Raw genomic sequence first — 19,256 nt, forward strand, 5'->3', positions numbered from 1 at the left:
ATATTTTAGAAATATTAAATCTATGTTTTCCTTGACTATTAAAAATATTAGAAATATTAAATTTATATTTTATTTAACATTTAAAAAATATTAAATTTATGTTTTACTTGACATTTAAAAATATTAGAAATATTATAAATGTTCTAAAAATATTAAATTTATAATATAATAATAATTATATTTTATTTAATAACTAAATTTAAGAATTATATTGAATTTATAATTAAATTTAATAAGTAATAATTGAATTTAATAAATAATTAATAAAAATGTCAATTTTAATAAAATTATTAGTATAATATTTATATAAAAATTAAATTTGATTTCAATTTAAAAAAGACAAAATTATTTCATTTTGGATTAAATTGAACAAAAATAACAAATATAGAATATAGAATATAGAAACTAAATTAAACAAAAAGAAATGACACAACCATAAATTAACACGTGGCACAATGCTAACTTGATACCTGGACAATTTTTTTAAATTAAAAAAAATACAAAAATCTTACACAGATGGCAAATACTAACTATCTAAATGTCATGAGCAAAAATAATTAAATTGACAAAAAATTAACGAAGATTAAGACATAATTTATCACTAAACAAAAATGAGAAACAAATTGAAAAAAAATACAAAAATATAGACCAAATGAGATTTAAGTGTTAATTTTAATTGCTCTTTTTAAATTTTGTACTCGAAAATTAAAATTAGGGAGCAATTAAATGATCCAATTACGAGGACAATTCCAAAGTATCCTTATCCTAACGATTCATGTCTGGTGATATTTATGTGAACCTATTTATTTAATGTTGTAAACCTATTTTACTTAATTATACTTTTAAAATATTAAATAGATTCACTATAAACCCTTGCGAATTTACTAGTTAAATTAATGAAACTCTCACAATTTATGTGTAAACTCTCGAGTTGATAACTTAAACATAACAAATATGGCTACATCCAACGAAATATCAAAATGCCAGTGAGAGTATTCAATATAAAAGAAAAAGTTAACAAAAAAATACAACTCAAGTAGGGCACAGATTAGTTAAAAAAAAAGCACATCTTTAAATTAAACAAGAAAAGATGCTTTTCACAATTTGCATCCTCTTTACCAGAAAATCTCATTGGGCGAGATAGTTAAAAAAAGCACATCTTTCGGTAGAAAGTAATTAATCTCATTGGGCGAGATAGTTAACCAGAAAATCAATAACAAATATAAATAAGTAAAAGAAAAAATCCTAATTTAAGAGGCTTGTGGTTGCAAATTGAAAGAAAAAGAAAAAAAACAGAATAAATAAACCCAGTGAAAGATAAATGGTTGATAATGCCTTGATCGATAAGTCACCCAAAGATTTGATTTGGTAAATGGCGAAGTAGAAAGGTTATGTGTATGTGCTTTCTTCAACTGAGACATTTGAGCTTCGATTTAGTGTGTAATTCTTTAATATTATTGTGACTTTTCAGATTAGTATGTAATTATTTAATATATTGCGACTTTTCAAAATCCATTATTGCAAACATATTTAGAAGAGGTATGAGATCAAGAATTGTTAAAGGATTAAAACAGATACACAAAATTGGATAGTGGAAAATTCTGGTGTTAACTACTCTATTGTGTGCAAATTTTATATGGGGTAAGGATTCTCATGTATCATGCATCTTAATAGTTGATAGGTTTAATTATTTCTTTGATTTTTGTTTCTACTAAAAAAGTCAAGTTGGTCATCCAATTTTTTTAAGCTCAATTTAATTTAGATTTGTACAAATTGATGTAATTTGATCTCTTTAGTTAATGTGTTTGATATCAAGATTGGAGCATTTAATAATGATAATTTGTTTTTGTTGGTGTAAGAACAATTCTAATATTAAATTTGATGAAAAATACTTGATGTGTTTCAAAAAATTTAACAAAAATATCAATTACATCAATTTTTCAAAAATTATGATCAAATTACATTAATTTTCACAAATTTAGAACAAATTGAGACAGAAATAGAAGGTATTTTTGGACGAAAACAAGGATCAAATGAATAATTAAATCTGGTTGATAAAATTCTTTTCCACTTATGTATGATCATCATCACTTTGGAGATGACAAATAGTATAAAAGAGGAGTTTAGTTCCAAATTTTGCTACTAGGTTCTTTAAAAGTGACTACAAAATTTTGAATCTTTATGACTTTAGGTAGTGCATGCAAAAGAACTCCTTCCTTAAAAAAGACTTTCGCAATTTAGTCCATCATCCACCTTGTGATGAAATATACCATTCACACAAAAGTTAAATATGTTTCCTCATATATAATAAAAAGAAATGTTCAAGTAATGTTACTAAAGGGTTATAAACCTCAAAATGATGGTGAAAAGTGGTGAAGACATGAATTAGAAGATGAAAAAAAGGAAGAAAGGGAGGTGAGAAGGAAGAGAAGTAAGAAAATGAAAATACTCAACACAAAAGGTGAGAAGGCAAACTTTGATATGACATAAAAAAAAAAAACTTAGTGTGTCCTTTATTTGTTAAAACCAACATAATAAGTAGGAAAATGATTTTTTGATTACTAAATTTTGACAACTTTCTCTTATAACTTTAGGTGTCATTTTTTAAGTAGTTTTTCATCTTTGTATTTTCTCATTCTCAATATTCCAAAATCACTTAGAAGATGCCACCTCATGTTATAAGATAAAGTTGTCAAAATTTAGTAGTCAAAATATCATTGTTCTAATAAGTAATTCCTAGAGTTATAAAACTAATTGATATAATTTTGTGTTTAGAATTTTACAACCGTTACTGATCAGGAGACATGGTCACGATAAATCACCTAATAACTATACTTTTACAATAGTGTTAAATGATGATACATCATAGTCAATTTAATGTTCTCGTGACCTGTACTAGTATAGACCACCCAAAACATATATTAATACATTAAGGTGTGATAAGATATGAACACAATGATACAACAAATTTTAGGGAGAAAAAAAAAATATCAGCAAAGAAGTATTTTAAAATTATTGTATAAAGTAGAGATCGTGTCTAATTTTTTTTTAATCAGAGTATAAATCATACTGGAGATAATAAGAAAACAAATTGTTTAATTTATTAAAGAATGCAGGTAGAGACATTCAAAGTGTCGAACACGACTAGTTTTTGAAGCGTTGGAGCTTCCTTGACTAAGGAACAGTGATGTTGGTTGAATTAATCTTATAGAAGCGGATTGCATTTCGAGCAAGTATGTCTTTTGCAGCTTCCACAGCCTCCGAAATTAGAAGCTCACCATCGTTGCATGCATCGCGTAGAACAGAGAAAACAACTTCGCGAGAATTCTTTGCACCTGCGAAACCCAAACTTATGATTTCAATTTGTAATCATCGCACTATAAATGATTAAGAAAGACAACATGGTACATGGCAAACACTCAAGCAGGACTTTCAAATTTGGGTGTCATTGATGTTAACCAACCTAAGTAGAAGGTTTCAGGAAATGTATAGGCGTCAGTGCTGAACATCACCTGCAGTGCAAAATTTATTTGTGAGATATAATTTCTCAATTTCATGTTCATTTGAAACTTGAACCTCTGCAATTATTATGCCTATTCTCTTTATGAGAAGAGGGTGAAAAAGGGATGGAGTAGGAGAAATTATGAACTTCTAATTCTAGTTACATACAGCACATGAATATTTTTTCTTCTATCTCTTTACGTTTGCTAGAAAAATTCTATTCTCAGTCAACAACTATTCGGATTGCTTATAAAGCTGTGACCTTATTTATTGGAGCCAGAGTTAATAGATCTTTAACTGCTGAAATCATCCCATGCATACTAAGCTTTGGAATTGCCAACCCAAAATCAAGGTAAACCTGAGGGATAAATTTGGTTAATTGAAATTCTGATATAATACAAGTCAATGCATTAATTAAGCCATGAATGATAAAATGCTTGCCTGGGAGTAAACAGAAGCTAGATATGATGCTTCCTTTGAGAATGGATGGGAGGCATGTAAGAAAACAAATCGACACTTTGAATATCTCTTGTCCTCAAGAACTGAACGGAAATGAAGAGGATTGGACTTCCTCAAATCCAAAAGCCTATCCCCAAACCTAGTTGCAGAAACAAAAGTATTAAGTGTAAATAGGTATCATCTAGCAGCATATCACGGTTAATACGTTAGGTAAATTTAAATAGAATAAACTTAGTTGTTTTATGACTAGTTAATTTGTTTAGGACTTTTTTCAGTTTTAGAATGTAAGGGTCAACAGTTTATAGTATTGGTAAATAGGTAATATTTGTGTGAGTCTAAGACTTGGAGATGAAAAATCAGAATGAAATAATTTTGGATACCAATATGGTAAAAGTACAGATAAAATAAAATGCATCAATTACCCTGTGTGTATCTGCATTGGCAAGTCGTAAGATAGAGCAATTTCCAAACTTTGCAAGAAGAGATAGTCCACAAGATTTCTGTGAAACAGTAAATAGATAGGCTTCGTAGCTGAAAACAGAGAAGGGTGAGAAATAATATTCTGAAAAAGATAGTATTAAAACCAAATTTCTTACTTACCGTTTATTAACACCTGTCTCAGACTCTCTTCAGCTTCCGTTTTAGTTACTTTTAAATTGATTTCTAAGCCACCGTAATATGCAACTATGCTTTTCAAGGCATATATCTCTTTAGCAACTGTAACAGTGGTGCTAAGGAACCCATCTAAACATTGATTATTTTTTTAAGCTAAGAACTTATGTGTGTATAAAGAATCATGTAAACTAAAGGATATGATCTCAACTTTGAGACATATGCTTCGGTAAATGAATCGATTGTCCATGAAGATCCATTAGACAAACCCTATAGGTAGCATTAGATATAAGTATAAGAAAGAACAAATTCAAAAACTAGATGAATAGCTAAGAATAAAAGCACAAGACATCAATGAAACACCTAAAACCCAAAGAATTAAGGATTAAGTACGTTTTTGAAATTCAAATTTGTGTGAATTGATATAGTTTTTATTATCAAAGTGTATTAAATTTTGCTGACATGTTAAACAAGATTTCAGATTGACATTTAAATTGATTGATTGTTTATATTATTTGATATGTTTAAATCGTTCAAAGATCAATCCAAAATGTTGTTTAACATCTAAAAAAATTAACACAATTGAATTAAAAAGTTGATTTTCTTTCATTTTTAAAATTTGGATAAAAATATATTAAAGTTCATAACAGTAACAAATTTTAATTTAATGTGTAAATTTAAATACTAGAAATATATTTAACCAAAAAGAATGAAAAACATTAAAAGTGTGAATGTGTATTGGTATCTCACTTGTTCAAGGATTTGCTCGGCCACTCGCTCGGTTCTTAAGATTCTGCCGACCAAAGGTGTAAAATTCTTGAGCCATTGTATTTCATTCCTTTTGTCCATTTCTATGCCATCATCTATTAGTATGGCAGAGAATTTTGCAGTTTTTAAGCATGTTGAGGTGATGGATTCTATTCCAGACACCTTGCGGTATTCTTCTACGCTTTGCAAAGATACCTCCGTTCCGTACAGCTCAGCAACATCTCTTAAACCTCTCTGATTTTATTATAACCACATTCCACACAGAAATATTCAAAGTTTTACAAAAATAAAAAATCAAATCATGCAAATATAATTTGAATCAGAAAGGCACTCTCCATATTCATGGAGACTAAATATATATCCATCTACTTATTATTTACCTTTTATAATAACTTTTATTCAATGATAATAATAAAAATGTAAAAGACAATTCTACTATCATTTCTCACTTCAAGTAATTAGATAGACAAAAAAAATTTCTATTTCTCCCAAGTAAAAAAAAAGAAAATCTAAATATTTGAATTTTATTTTATGATTTTATCATGAAGCTTACGTTGGATGTTTTTACAAATGAGATAACTTTGTTTCAATTGTTTAAATATATGCATTATATATATATATATATATATATATATATTGAAAATGAAAATAATTTATTAATTAAATTACAAAATATTGTATAATTAAATTTTGGTTAAATTACCCTTTTGGTCCCTCTATTTGTCATGAAATTTCATTTTGGTCCTCACGTTTTTCGTTGTCTCAATTTGGTCCTCATTTTCTTAAAAATGACTCAATTTGGTCCTCACCGTTAACTTTGACCAGACTGTGTTAAAGTCAATGCCACGTGTTAATTTCTGGTTTTTTTGAATTTTTTTAATATTTTTTGAATTTTTTTTTGAATTTTTTTTTGAATTTTTTTTTCTTTTTGACACGTGTTAGTTCACAGTTTTGCCACGTGTCAAAGTGACTCAATTTGGTCCCTATATTTGTTTTTAGTTTCAATATAGTCCCAATTTTTGTAAAAGTGAAGCAATATTGACCCTCCTTAGATTGAGACTCAATTTAATCTTTGTATACAACTTATGATGATATTCTTAATAAAATTGACATTTTTATTAAATATTTATAGAAATATTTTTAAATAATTTTTTTTTAGTTTTATTATTAAACAAAGTTAAATCCCAAACTTAATTTCAAAAATTAACAATTTTGTCATCATATATAAAGGCATTAAGTGTATCATATTATACAATTGTGAAGTGACACGTGTCAAAAATAAAAAAAAATAAAAAAAAATAAAAAATAAATTCAAAAAAAAATATTAAAAAATTCAAAAAAACCAGAAATTGACACGTGGCGTTGACTTTAACACCGTCTGGTCAAAGTTAACGGTGAGGACCAAATTGAGTCATTTTTAAGAAAATGAGGACCAAATTGAGACAACGAAAAACATGAGGACCAAAATGAAATTTCATGACAAATAGAGGGACCAAAAGGGTAATTTAACCTTAAATTTTTTTAATATATAGTTCTGATTTTATAAAAATAAAATATTATAAAAATAGAGTACTTATTTATGTATGAAAATATATAAACGAAAATTATGGAAAAAAATTTATTTTTCAATTATATATGATATACGGAAGAGTTAAACTTAAATGATATTGACATTGGTCTAAAATTTAAATATGGATAAATTTGAAAAATGTAACAAATATAAAGAAAAGAGATGCAATGGGTTTACTAAAAGTTCGCCAGTTGAAACTTTTGACCATGGATCACATATCTTTGGTCATGTACTCATCATTAATTCCCACTCATTTATTATATATATATATATATATATATATATATATATATATATATATATATATATATATATATATATATATATATATATATATATATATATATATATATATAACAAAAGAAGAGGAAAAATAGGAATTTGAATTTTTTAGCTGGATTTTTATCTGTTGTTTATCCACGGTGTACTGTAACACATTAATTACTACTAATTTTAATATTTTAAAATATATTTAAGATATCATTACAGTATATTTTTAATATTCAGCAAAAGACAATATTCAAGAAACAAGTAGAGAATTTGGACTCGAAAAATAGTGAATACAAATATAATCCAACATTAACTCCTTATATATTATTCAACATACTATTTTAAAAATACTTTCCAAACAATTAATGATGACTTTTTATATGAATTTGTGATGAAAAGAGTTGAAAAAGCAACGAAGAAGTTAGAGAGCAAAGAGTGATTGCAAAAGCATTGAAGAAGTAACCTTGAATGACAGAGTAGTTTGAGCAAAAGCAGCGGCATCAGGATCAGCAGAGGCTCCCACAGTGAAGGCCTGGACAAAACCGCTGGAGATGGAGTTTGAGTAAAAGGCAACTATGTTGTGTGAGTGACCATCCACCACTTCCATCTCCTCCACTGTTTTTCTCAATTCGCTCAGATCCATTCCCTCTCTCTCTACCACTGAAATTCATACCAACATACAATATGCACAATCTTCATTCATTTCTTTCACATCTAACCATATACACACAAAAAATTAATTAATTAATTAATATTATGAAAATACTATAAATTTATTGGTTGTCATGGATTTGTTAAGGGAAATCGTCAACTTAAATACGAATCTAACTCATATAAGAGATTCGATATAATTCATATAAGAGATTAATATCAATTTCGATGTAAGACAATAAATTTATATACTTTTGTTTTTATATATTTTTAACTTTATCATTTTTATTTAATGTAAGACTAAAATTTATATTTAAATTTTAACAAATAAGAGAGAGAGAGAGAGAGAACAGTTGAGATCTTCAATGGCGGTCACCCGAGGGTTGGAGAGAATGGCAAGACTTGAAATTGTAAAGAGTATTGGTAATTGGAAGGAGAAGGAGAAGTGCATCGTGTTATCAGAAAGAGAGTAACAAGGCTAATAAGAAAAGGGTTTTTCTTAAGAGAGAAATCAAAATAAAATGAAAGACACGAGGAGACAAAAGCTATTTAATATTTATGTGTGGGACGTGCACGGAATGGTCACACATGTATACACTCTTTTTCTTATTTGTTTAACATTTTGGAGATGATTATGATCTTTATGTCTATAAAAATGGTTAGAGAAGCCGAGATAAAAAATCAGAGTTAGTATCTATAATCATATATAAAGAAATTTTCCCATTTATATTCATATTTCATAATACTAATTTTATTTTTAATTATTTTAAAAATTAATTATTTTATAAATAATATACTTTTAATTGTTATTTTAAAAATATTTTTTTCTTAAACCATTATTTTTAAAAAACAATTGTATATATCTTTTTTTTTAATTTTACATTTAATAACTATTTTAAAAATTAATTATATATTTGTTATTGATCTAATTTAAATTTCTTAAAAATTAAAAAATACAGGCATGACAACACCTATGTGTTTGCTAGTTTTATATTAGGGTTAATTATGTTTTTCGTCCCTCAACTATTGCTAATTTTTGATTTTAGTCCCTCACCTAACGTTTGCACTATTTTAGTACCTGACATTTTGAATTGGATGAAATTAGTCCTCAATTTCAAACTCCGTTAATTTCATGTGACATCTGTCAAACGGAATGACACGTGAGGATCCCATTTTCAGTTGACTTTAAATTTTTTTGGATGTGGTTATTTTTTTGGTAATGTGTGAGGGTTTTTTACGTGCGCACTGCTCCACACCAATCCTCATCTATGGTGCCCATGTTCTCCACACCAATCCCTTTCCTGAGTTATTCACAAGCAGATCCTACAACTCAACGTTAGAGGTGTTTTGCTTTTTCAGAACCCAGAAAAAGGGTGCAAAGTCGTATATTACCCAATGGGGTTTGCATCTCTCCAGAAATTTGGTCAAAGGTTGTTGAAGACCATCAAAAGCCTGCTTGAGGTATGAAATGAGGTGGTAAGGAACGTCCACTGTGGCCTCTGCATTTTCTGGGAGTTTGTCAATACGGGGCAGTGGCACTTCTATCAGATCCACCAAATGTTGCAAGTTTTCAGGCACTTTGGGTAGGCGATGGATATTTCAAGGTGTGGAAACGAAAGAAATTTTGTGACCCTTTTGAGCTATGAGTTTTGCAAGCTCAAAAAAGGGGCCTAAGTGTCCAAATGCTAACCATGGAAACACCACAATGTGAAGCTTCTCACGCTGCTCCGCCATGGATACGCTTCAGATTAAGAATGAATGTGTGACTTAAAGTTCTTTACCTTGGGTTATCATGAATGGTTGTTTATTGGAATTTGTGTACTTTTGTTTGTTTCCTGCTTGTAACATCCTGCAATCAGTGAGTGACCCACGGATAACATCGGAACTTCTCTTTCTAAAATTACTCGATTTGATAAAAAAGATAATAGTAATCTTCTCGAAGAAAGCCGATAATCTTGGATTTTCTTTAGGCAAAACTCCATCTGCCACAGAATTCTTATCATCTTTCAACACCCCTCCGGTTATCATGAGAACCTAAGAAAGCTCCTCCACATCACGGAGGAGGCAAACCAAAAGAGAGAAATCGAAGGAGGAGGCTCGCTGCCAACGCGGTGAGGCACGCCTGTAGTGGGTGTTGTAGTGGTTGTCTGTGGTGGCTGAGGAAGAAGGAACCATGGCAGTGCTAGTGGTGGAGCAGTGCACGCGTAAGAAACCGTCACACGTTACCAAAAAAATAACCACATCCAAAAAAATTTTAAGTCAAATGAAAATGGGATACTCACATGTCATTCCGTTTGACAGATGTCACATGAAATTAACGGAGTTTAAAATTGAGGACTAATTTCATCCAATTCAAAATGTCAGATACTAAAATAGTGCAAACGTTAGGTGAGGGACTAAAACCAAAAATTAGCAATAGTTGAGGGACGAAAACATAATTAACCCTTTATATTAAATTAAATTGGGATTGAAAAAATAAGTTATTTTTAAAATTTATTCTTGAAACTTGAAATGTAATGATCAAATTAATTTATGCAAGTCATTAGTTATTGTATGTCATCTGTATAATATATTTGTTCTTTGAGTCAGAAACATGGTAGGGCAATTAGATTTAGTTGTACTAAGTTGTGTTTGGATTGATGAATAAATCTCATCGAATCGGATATTGAGATTTAATTGTTCATTTTGGGTTGAAATACATAAGGTGAAATATGTACAATATATTGTTGTATTTATGAATTCGTTAAGAATATTTTTCACTCAAACAAGATATTTTAACTCAAGAAAAAATAAGACATAAATATTTAGTCTTTTATGTTTAATTTTTTCTCAAAGAAAATCAGGCAAAAAGATACATCTAAATTTACAAAAGATCATCTAAAATAATAATTATCAATTTTTATCTAAATATTCAACTTGTACATACCTATATTGTTCACATACATAGTAAAATTATTGCAAGTCACACCACAATAACATATACAAGGCTAAGTTATCGAAAATAAAATTTTATCTTAAGAAAAAATATATCAAAAGATACATTTTAATTAATAAATCACAACAATTCATTTTCATTCAAAATCTAATACCAAATAAACACATAGACTACACACATGAATCTATTCATCAAGAATATTCAACAAATGGAAAGACATGTATTAAGTCCTTCCAAAGACTAATATCAAATCCTACACCCAAGACTTAGATTTACAAGTAAATATAATAGAAAGGATCAAGGTAAGTTCATTACAACCTAAGTTGCATATCACGATCTGCAAGAACTACTCCCTCAGCTTTTTACCACCTGATATCTTAGTTTATGTGACTTAGACTATCAGTGAAGTTAAGAGATCTCCGCTACAATATAAATGTTAATACTTAATACTCAAATCAAACAACGATTCACATATCATCCCACAAAGAATTAGGGTAAGTTCATTACAATCCAAGTTGCATATCACGATGCATAAGAACTCCTCCCTCATCACCTTTTCATATACCTTGCAAATTTCATCATATCTCATCATTCATACGTACTTCTTATCTTAATTTATTTTCAAAGATCATCATCCATCACATACAAAAATATCCAATCCTAAATATATATTCAAAAGAATAATACCATGAAAAACTAATAATTTTTATTATTTAGAAGAATTGAAAACATATTTTTAAAGTTTTTAAAACCTTATTTGGGTCAGCCAGAAGCCTTACTCGCCCGGTCAGAGGTTTTACTTGTCCAACTAGCTCACCTACTTGTCCAACGAGCCAACTCTAAAAGTTCTTATCAAAAAAGCTTGCCCATCCAAAAATTGGCTCGCCTAGCAACCAATCCTCTATGAGCTCATAGATTTCTCACAAAAATGTTAGTTTTGAAATGGTTGAAAAGCCAAGAAGGGGGGATTGAATTGGCTAGTTAAAACTTTAGGCTATTTTTGCAAGCTAAAAACCTCCTTTAATTGAATCAAATAGATCACCAAGTTAGGATGCAAACAGTACTGGACTATACACTTTCAGTCGATCAAAAACAAAGTTAACAGATTGATTTTACTAAACAGATTCTGTTCTGGTATAATCAATCGATTGAAACTGAAAAATAGTCGATTGAAATACTGGGAAAAATGCAGAAATGTGAATTTGAATTTTAAACCAGAAACAATGCTCAAGAATGATCAAGATCAGTTCCAAATGATTATACAAACATGCTCAATGCTTCAGATGCTATAAAAACATGCAAGAACATGAAAAAGATGATTAAAGCACAAGTTCTTGAAACTTTAAAATGAAAATGCAAGAGAGAAAGGTTAGAGAAGAGATGACACCACGAATTTTTATATTGGTTCACTCAAACCTGAGCTACATCCAGTTTGTCAAGGCAACCTGAGCTTGACTTTGCACTATTTCAAAAGTTTTACAAAGAATCCACCCTTACACTTCCAAAATATGCAAAAACACCACAAAAGACTCTTGAATCACACAAGAATCACACCAGCACAGCAAGAACCCTCTTGCAGACCTGGAAAACCACCAGGCACACACACAAAGCTTGAGAAAGATCAAACCTTAGTGGTAGCACAACCTTGCCTACCACAAACCGCTTTCTCCAAGCTTCAAACCGAGCCAAAAGCTTCAAGAATTGATACAAGATCAATCTTCAACAGCTGCAACACCTATGATCACGAAGGAGAGATTTTCCACACGTTTCCAGAATCAAATCGTGCTCTAAAATGATCAACAGACCTCTCTTTCGAAAATCACAGCTTTTATAGTCAAACTGTTACGAAATTCAACAGGTTGATTATCAAATCAATCGGTTGATTTCACTTAACTTAAGTGAAATCAGTCGATTAAAAACTAAATCAACTAATTGAATTTGTTGCAGTTTAAGACTACTCCAGCCAATCTTTTAACCTGTTAAAAAGTCATTCAACAGATTAAAAGAGACATTTTAACCTGTTGAAAAACCATTCAACAGATTAAGAACACACCAAAGACCAAACAACATCTAATTAATGCTTTAAGGTCTACAACATGAATTACAAACTACAAGTACACTTTCTTAATGATGTAATTACATGGAGAGCACATGTTCCAGCCTTGATCACCATGGATATCATCAAATCTCCTTTCCTTCATCAATGTAGGCTTCATTCCAATGTTTATGGCTTCAAGATAGTTCAAAAGAGCTTCCTTCAATCTTCATCAAATCTTCAAGAAGCAAACCACCTTGGCTTCTCATGTCAACAAAAAATACTTTTGCTAATTAAGGGTTTTACTTGTCCAATGAGTCTACATAACTTAGAAATATCAATAGAGATTTTAGTGATTCAAACTAATTCTATTTGTGTGTTTTCACTCATTACTCACGCCAAAAACACTACATTCAGTTTAAAATTGACCTCATATAAAATCGATTGGCTCAACTAATATATCTAAAAAATAATAATGCTCACACAATATTACATCTTCTTCAAAAAAGAAAAATCATATTCAAATATACAAATCAATCAACATCAATATTCAACAACATAATCACTCAAATCATTTAGTTGATCATATTAGTACAAATTAAGTTCGCTTCCCTCGCCTGAAATGTTTATCCTCAAAGAAATTATTCTAAATCCAAGTACAAAAGCTACTCAAAATTTAGGAACCTAGAGCAAGGTATCCAAATATAAAAAAATTTTAGTATATGGTAAAACGAGTTGAAAGGGTCACGTTTCTCAACTGTCTTTGTTAAGATTGATGACAAAATCATAGAAAAAATAAGAATAAAAGAAATCTATAAAGTAAACAGAAACTTACTCTATTTGAAAATAAGATCGATTAGAATGGAGCCTTGGGTCCTCAACTATGATGAGGCGTGATCAGATTTCGAAATAGACAAGCTATGAGAGAAGAAAAGCTAGAAGGAAGAGAGAAAAGAAATTAGAGAGATAGAGGGGGTAAAGAAGAAAGAAAATGGTTGGGGTGGGGGAAAGGCAGTGTGACAATAAATGGATGAAAAAGTTTTAAAATGTTATTGATCAATTATGTGGACATGTATATATGAATTTAAAATTACATAATTTATTGAATTGATGTGTGATATGTTCAATTGGATTGGTTGAGTCACATTCCTATGCATATCATATTAACATTGGCTACATTTGTAAGTATTAAGGAAACAAATCTATGATATAACAAAGATATCTTAGCTAGGGTTTAAATCACATAAATTATTGTTAAAGCAAAGTCTAATAGCTTCATATTTTTGATTAAGTGTTTGTCAGAACAACGTACAAAACATGAAAATGTTTCTTTTGAAAGATGATGAATTGTGAAAAGCAACAAACTTCGTAAATCACAAGTGATATGACACTTTGCAGTCTTCATGCATCTTATAAGTGAACACTTTAGCAAAAGATAAGTGGATAAAATATTTAAGCTTACATTATACCTAACAAAAATATTCTTCAAGCTTATTACTTTATTATAGGGAATGTCATTGTCTTTTATCTATCCAAATGATTTACAATGCATAAGTCTACATCAAGATTACTTAGGATACAAGCTAAGGTTGTTTTGTTTCAATAACCATTTTGACACAAGTTTATGTCAACTCTAGTCTAACTACTTATCTTTTATGGTATTTGCTTTTACTTATTTTGAGTAAAAGGTTCTCTGACGTAGTACTTATAAGTACTTCCAACTATTAAGATCTTGCTTGAAGAAGAGATTGACATTTAATGCTTCATGGGTCACATTCAATGCATCCCTTTGTCCATGCTTATCAAGCGCTAAAAGATGGAGGTATATGAGTTCAAAGCTCTCAACAACCATAAAGAGATTTATGATTCTTTTTTCCAAGTTTTATATAAAGCTATGTTTTGAATAAAAAGAGAGAAGTGAATGATTGTTAAGTGTCAAAACCTTACTAAAATATTTTTGTGCTATTAAAAGCTTTTTAGACAATGTTGTTGTGTTCATATAGAAAATAAAAGAGAGCTCATATATTTGTATACTACATACGACATTAACACTCTTTAATAATACTCAAGTTGTTTAACTAGGAGTGACTACATTCCAAAATATACTTGAATTTTTAGCCAAGAGTAATTGGGTGTAAAAATAAAACTTTTAGTTATTAGTTAAGAATGACTACATTATTTAGAAGTAGGTGTAGTTTATGTTATCAAAAGAATCGATATTAGAGATGTCAAATTAGGTTCAAGCCAGTATGTCAACTTGACTTATCATGGGTTTGAATTGGGTTGGGTTAAACAAAATTTAGTCTTTTTAAATGTGGGTTAAACTAAACCTGTCTCATTTAAGTCTTATTTAACATGCAGGTTAAACAACTTCGAGCCATGTTAGAGGTGGGTTTACCTATAACCTACCAACAACAACCCTTTATTATTATTTTTTACCACTTTTTCGTTTCGTAACTTTTATTATTGTAATTATTTACTAGTTCTAATTATTTAGGTTTGTAATTTGATTCTTTTAAAGGCTATAATATTGTTTAATAATGTTTGAATATCTTTTAATACTTAATTTATTCTTTTGATCAATTATATAGGTTAACATTTTAATTTTTAAGTGTTATCTTTATAATAATGTTTGATGCAATAGGTGAACACTTTTATTATATTGCTTTAAATAGATGAAAGTCAATCTACTTTGGTTGTATTATAATAAATCCATAAAATAAATAAATGGAGAGAACAAAATATCAACAAGTCAATTAACTCACTAATTTGTGATTAGGGATGACAAATAAACTCGTCTCGTGGATATTGTTTGAACACATCCCTATTTTGACAGAGAATCTCCGTATTGATTGGGTATGAGTATGAGGAATACCTGACTTTTTTAAGTAGGTATGGGGATGTTCATATCAACCCCGTTCCCGAAACCATACATGCCATATCTCCGTCTCCGTTTAAATTATTAAAATACTCATAGTCTATTAAGTAACTTTATATATTTTTAAATTTTATCAACTAGATTTCTTTAACGTTTGTAACTTTAATAAATGTTTTAGTTATGATTAAATTTTATTTGATATTCAAATGTGAAATGTATACAATTAATATTTGATAAAAATTAATTAATTGATATTAAAATAATAAGAAAGTGGATATGGAGATATGTATGAGTATATACCCATTGTTTGGTAGGGATGAGGATGTGAAAGAAGTTTAATATCCGTTAAGTTTATGTATGATGTTGAATGTTTTCTTTGGGGATGGACATTGGATAGTAAACTCATCCCCGTCCTCTTATCATCCCTACCTTGTGATGGGTCAAATGGTGTTACAAAATGTTTGGCTCAAAAAAAAAAAAACAAGTGAAATTAAATTGACTCATTTTTATTTAACTCGTAGTGGACCAACACCTATAAGTCAAATTAACTCATTTTGTCACCCCTATATATTTGTTCATGCTACATTAATAAAGAAAGAGAGATTTAGATTTGAAAATGTTTGTTTTTGTTCACTTATCAAACGATATATTGTGTTCAACCATCCCATTTATGTGTTTTTGTATGTTAAGAAGCCGGGTGTCAATATATGTCTTTTTGAATATTTTTTTATATTGAGATTTAAGTATTGATGTTTGATGATTAATAGAATGAATGGAAGTTTTAGATTGTGAGATTGATTTAAACCTACCAGGTGATTATCATGATTGCAGGTTCAAGAGTTGTGAGATTTAAATGTTATAATTAATAGAATGAAATGGTTGAATTATTTTGTTATTGTCAGCATACTAAGTGGTTGCATTTGATACGGCGTCATTACAGGTCAAGAGTTGATTTCTTTTTAAAAAAATTAAGATAATGAATCATGTTACGATTTATATATATATATATTCTACTTATTACTTTTAAAATGTTTTTTTATTTTATAAGTAATCGTATATGGAGACTAATTTCCTTTTATTAAATTCAACTCTATCGATTTAAAAATATCTGTAAAAGTTTATTCAAAATATAATTACGGAAAGATAATTAAAATGAATTAAATTTGACGAGTCAAATTTGTACTAAAACAAATTAAGTAACGATGAATTATTCAATTTTCATAATAGCATGTTGAAAATTATATTGAGTTAAGTTGACTCACTGTATTATTTTTGTTTTTAATTTTTTTATGGAATATTAGCTAGATATCGTTTGATAACATAAATGTTTCATGTGTTATGTTATTTGGTTTTCTCTACATTTATTTAACTTATGATTGGATGTATAACCAAACAAACAAATATTACTAATACAATGTAGCAAGATAATATTCTTATAATTGTAACATTATTTTAAGATCATTCGTTTGTATTTAATTTATTTTATTTTATTGCTCAACTTAAGAGTTACTCATTTTTCGTATTTTATTTAAAATAAATTCAACTTTAAATATAATTGACATCGAGTTCAAATGACATTTTGAATCTAACTTTCTGACCAATTTAATTCAATGACGTATCATATTAAACTTTTAACTTTTATGCATTCTACCTCTTTGTTAAAATTTTAATGGAATAATGACGTATTACTCAATAATCACCAAATCACTATTTTTTACAAAATTTTATGATTTTGATATTTTGTTTCAATTTTTTCATGTCCGTTTAAAAATTAAACTAATAGGAAAAGCGTGTAAAAATTGAAAACTTGATGATCAAAAGTGTAACATCCCATTTAATTATTAAGCAAAATTAAAGGAAACGTCGCACAATACTAGTACCGTAGCGTAGTCCTGGGGTCCTTAACACAACCCCTACAAAACCTGGGCACACCATAATGCCAAAGGAAAGCTGAATACAAACCTAACAGAGAGTATAGCGTAGAAATGCATAAAGAGATACATGGGCCATAGCCCTAAAGAAAACATGAAGAAAAGCTCCAGCCCAGATGGCTAAGTAGCGGAATCGTCATTCCCTGGTTGACCACGAGAACTTCGCCCATCTGCTCCCATCAATCAAATTGATGATCATCGCAAGAAAGAACAACCACATACAATACAACCATACAACAAAACGGGTAAGCTAGAGCCAACAACATATTCATCATACAGTCAAATATATTTTCATCATCCCATATCCATATAACAACCAAACATGTTATGACTCTTCATTCAATACACTACGACTCGACTCGACTCATCCGGATACGTATAACTTGGTCGGATTCAGCAGATGCTTGCACTTGTGGTGGATACCTCTGCTCACCCCCGAGCTGCTTGATCCTGAGCTATGTAATACAAGTGTTACGATGAATCAAATTTCCCTCACCACAAGGTTAGCCCTTACTGGATTTCAGGCCTCCTGCTACTCTCACCACAAGAGTCAGTCCGCTCTAGGTGAGACTACTGGCTCCTCAGAGTGTCAGGATGCAACCTTATCTTGAATCCTTACCTAGTTATACAGATGGGGCACCACCATGAACACCCACTACCAGGGCCATGGAATTACGTCCCGACCACTGAAGCGCGACCTTGAAAGCCTCACCTAGAGACCCCCAAGGAATTATGCACTGACACATACAAAACATAATCACGCAGTCCAAACAATATTAACCATGCACGCATACCTCAATTGTGCCAACCTTTAAAGTCCAAGCCTTTCCTGATCCAGGCCCAACCCATTTCAATTCATCATAACCATTAATACTCATAAGACCTCAACTCATCTCATTTTCATGCCATGTTAACAATAACCAACTCACGTAGTTCACATGCCAACTTTCATACCAGACCCATCACCCACGATTCATAATTCATACCAAGCATGCATAATACCTCATTATATACTTATTTCTCATCACACAATTCACACCCAAATCAATAGCAATCATCCAAAAATACACAAACACCCAAACAACGTATTGCCTCGCCCAACCCCTCGCTCATGTTGAAGGGTCTAGCTCAAGCGAGACGTGCTCGCTCAGGCGAGCCCCCTTCGCCTAGGCGAGGGCTCGAAAAGGAGAGCAGGAGCACATGCGCGGTGTCGCTTAGGCGAGACCCCTCTCGCTTGGGCGAGATGCTCACTCGCTCAAAACGTCGAGCTGGTCGCCTGGGCGACCTTTCGCGCAAAAGCCCTAGGCGAGCTCCCTGTTTATCTCGCCTAGGCGAGACTGACCCGCTTGGGCGAGATTTACAGGTCTCGCCACTGGTTCATCTGGAACAGCCATGTTTTTCAAACCAACCAAACATACAGAGTGTTCTCACGCATCAAATCGAAAGATTAAACCATACAAGCAGCAACTAACTCAAACACAGACTGAAACGACTGGAAACTAAGAACTCTAACTTCCCGTACTTGGAAAAACTTAGCGAAGACCCCTACTACGTGACCACGAGTACGACAGCTCCAAGGATGCACTACAGGGCTGCGGTGGTAGTGGAACAGAACCAGACAAATGGGTTAGCCAGGACTCTTACAA

The 19,256-nt window shown here is 30.4% G+C and overlaps 1 protein-coding gene and 1 pseudogene across 1 annotated transcript; both read right to left on the reverse strand.

The window, feature by feature from the left end:
* Positions 1 to 3,043: 3,043 nt before the first annotated feature.
* LOC114189526 (protein fluG-like) lies at positions 3,044 to 7,886 on the reverse strand. The gene is made up of 9 exons (XM_085675413.1): positions 7,644 to 7,886; positions 5,323 to 5,574; positions 4,775 to 4,842; positions 4,561 to 4,685; positions 4,383 to 4,491; positions 3,943 to 4,099; positions 3,764 to 3,859; positions 3,464 to 3,512; positions 3,044 to 3,335 (listed from the first exon to the last, which is right to left on the reverse strand). The coding sequence occupies exons 1-9, from the start codon at positions 7,821 to 7,823 to the stop codon at positions 3,175 to 3,177; spliced, it is 1,197 nt and encodes a 398-aa protein (XP_085531539.1). The 5' UTR covers positions 7,824 to 7,886; the 3' UTR covers positions 3,044 to 3,174.
* Positions 7,887 to 9,154: 1,268 nt separating this feature from the next.
* On the reverse strand, positions 9,155 to 9,565 carry LOC146884613 (putative UDP-rhamnose:rhamnosyltransferase 1 pseudogene; annotated as a pseudogene).
* Positions 9,566 to 19,256: the final 9,691 nt, after the last annotated feature.

This window comes from Vigna unguiculata, chromosome 7 (genome assembly GCF_037176805.1).
Source record: "Vigna unguiculata cultivar grain cowpea cultivar isolate G323 ecotype 2 chromosome 7, ASM3717680v1, whole genome shotgun sequence".
In the NCBI taxonomy this organism is placed as follows: Eukaryota; Viridiplantae; Streptophyta; class Magnoliopsida; order Fabales; family Fabaceae; genus Vigna; species Vigna unguiculata.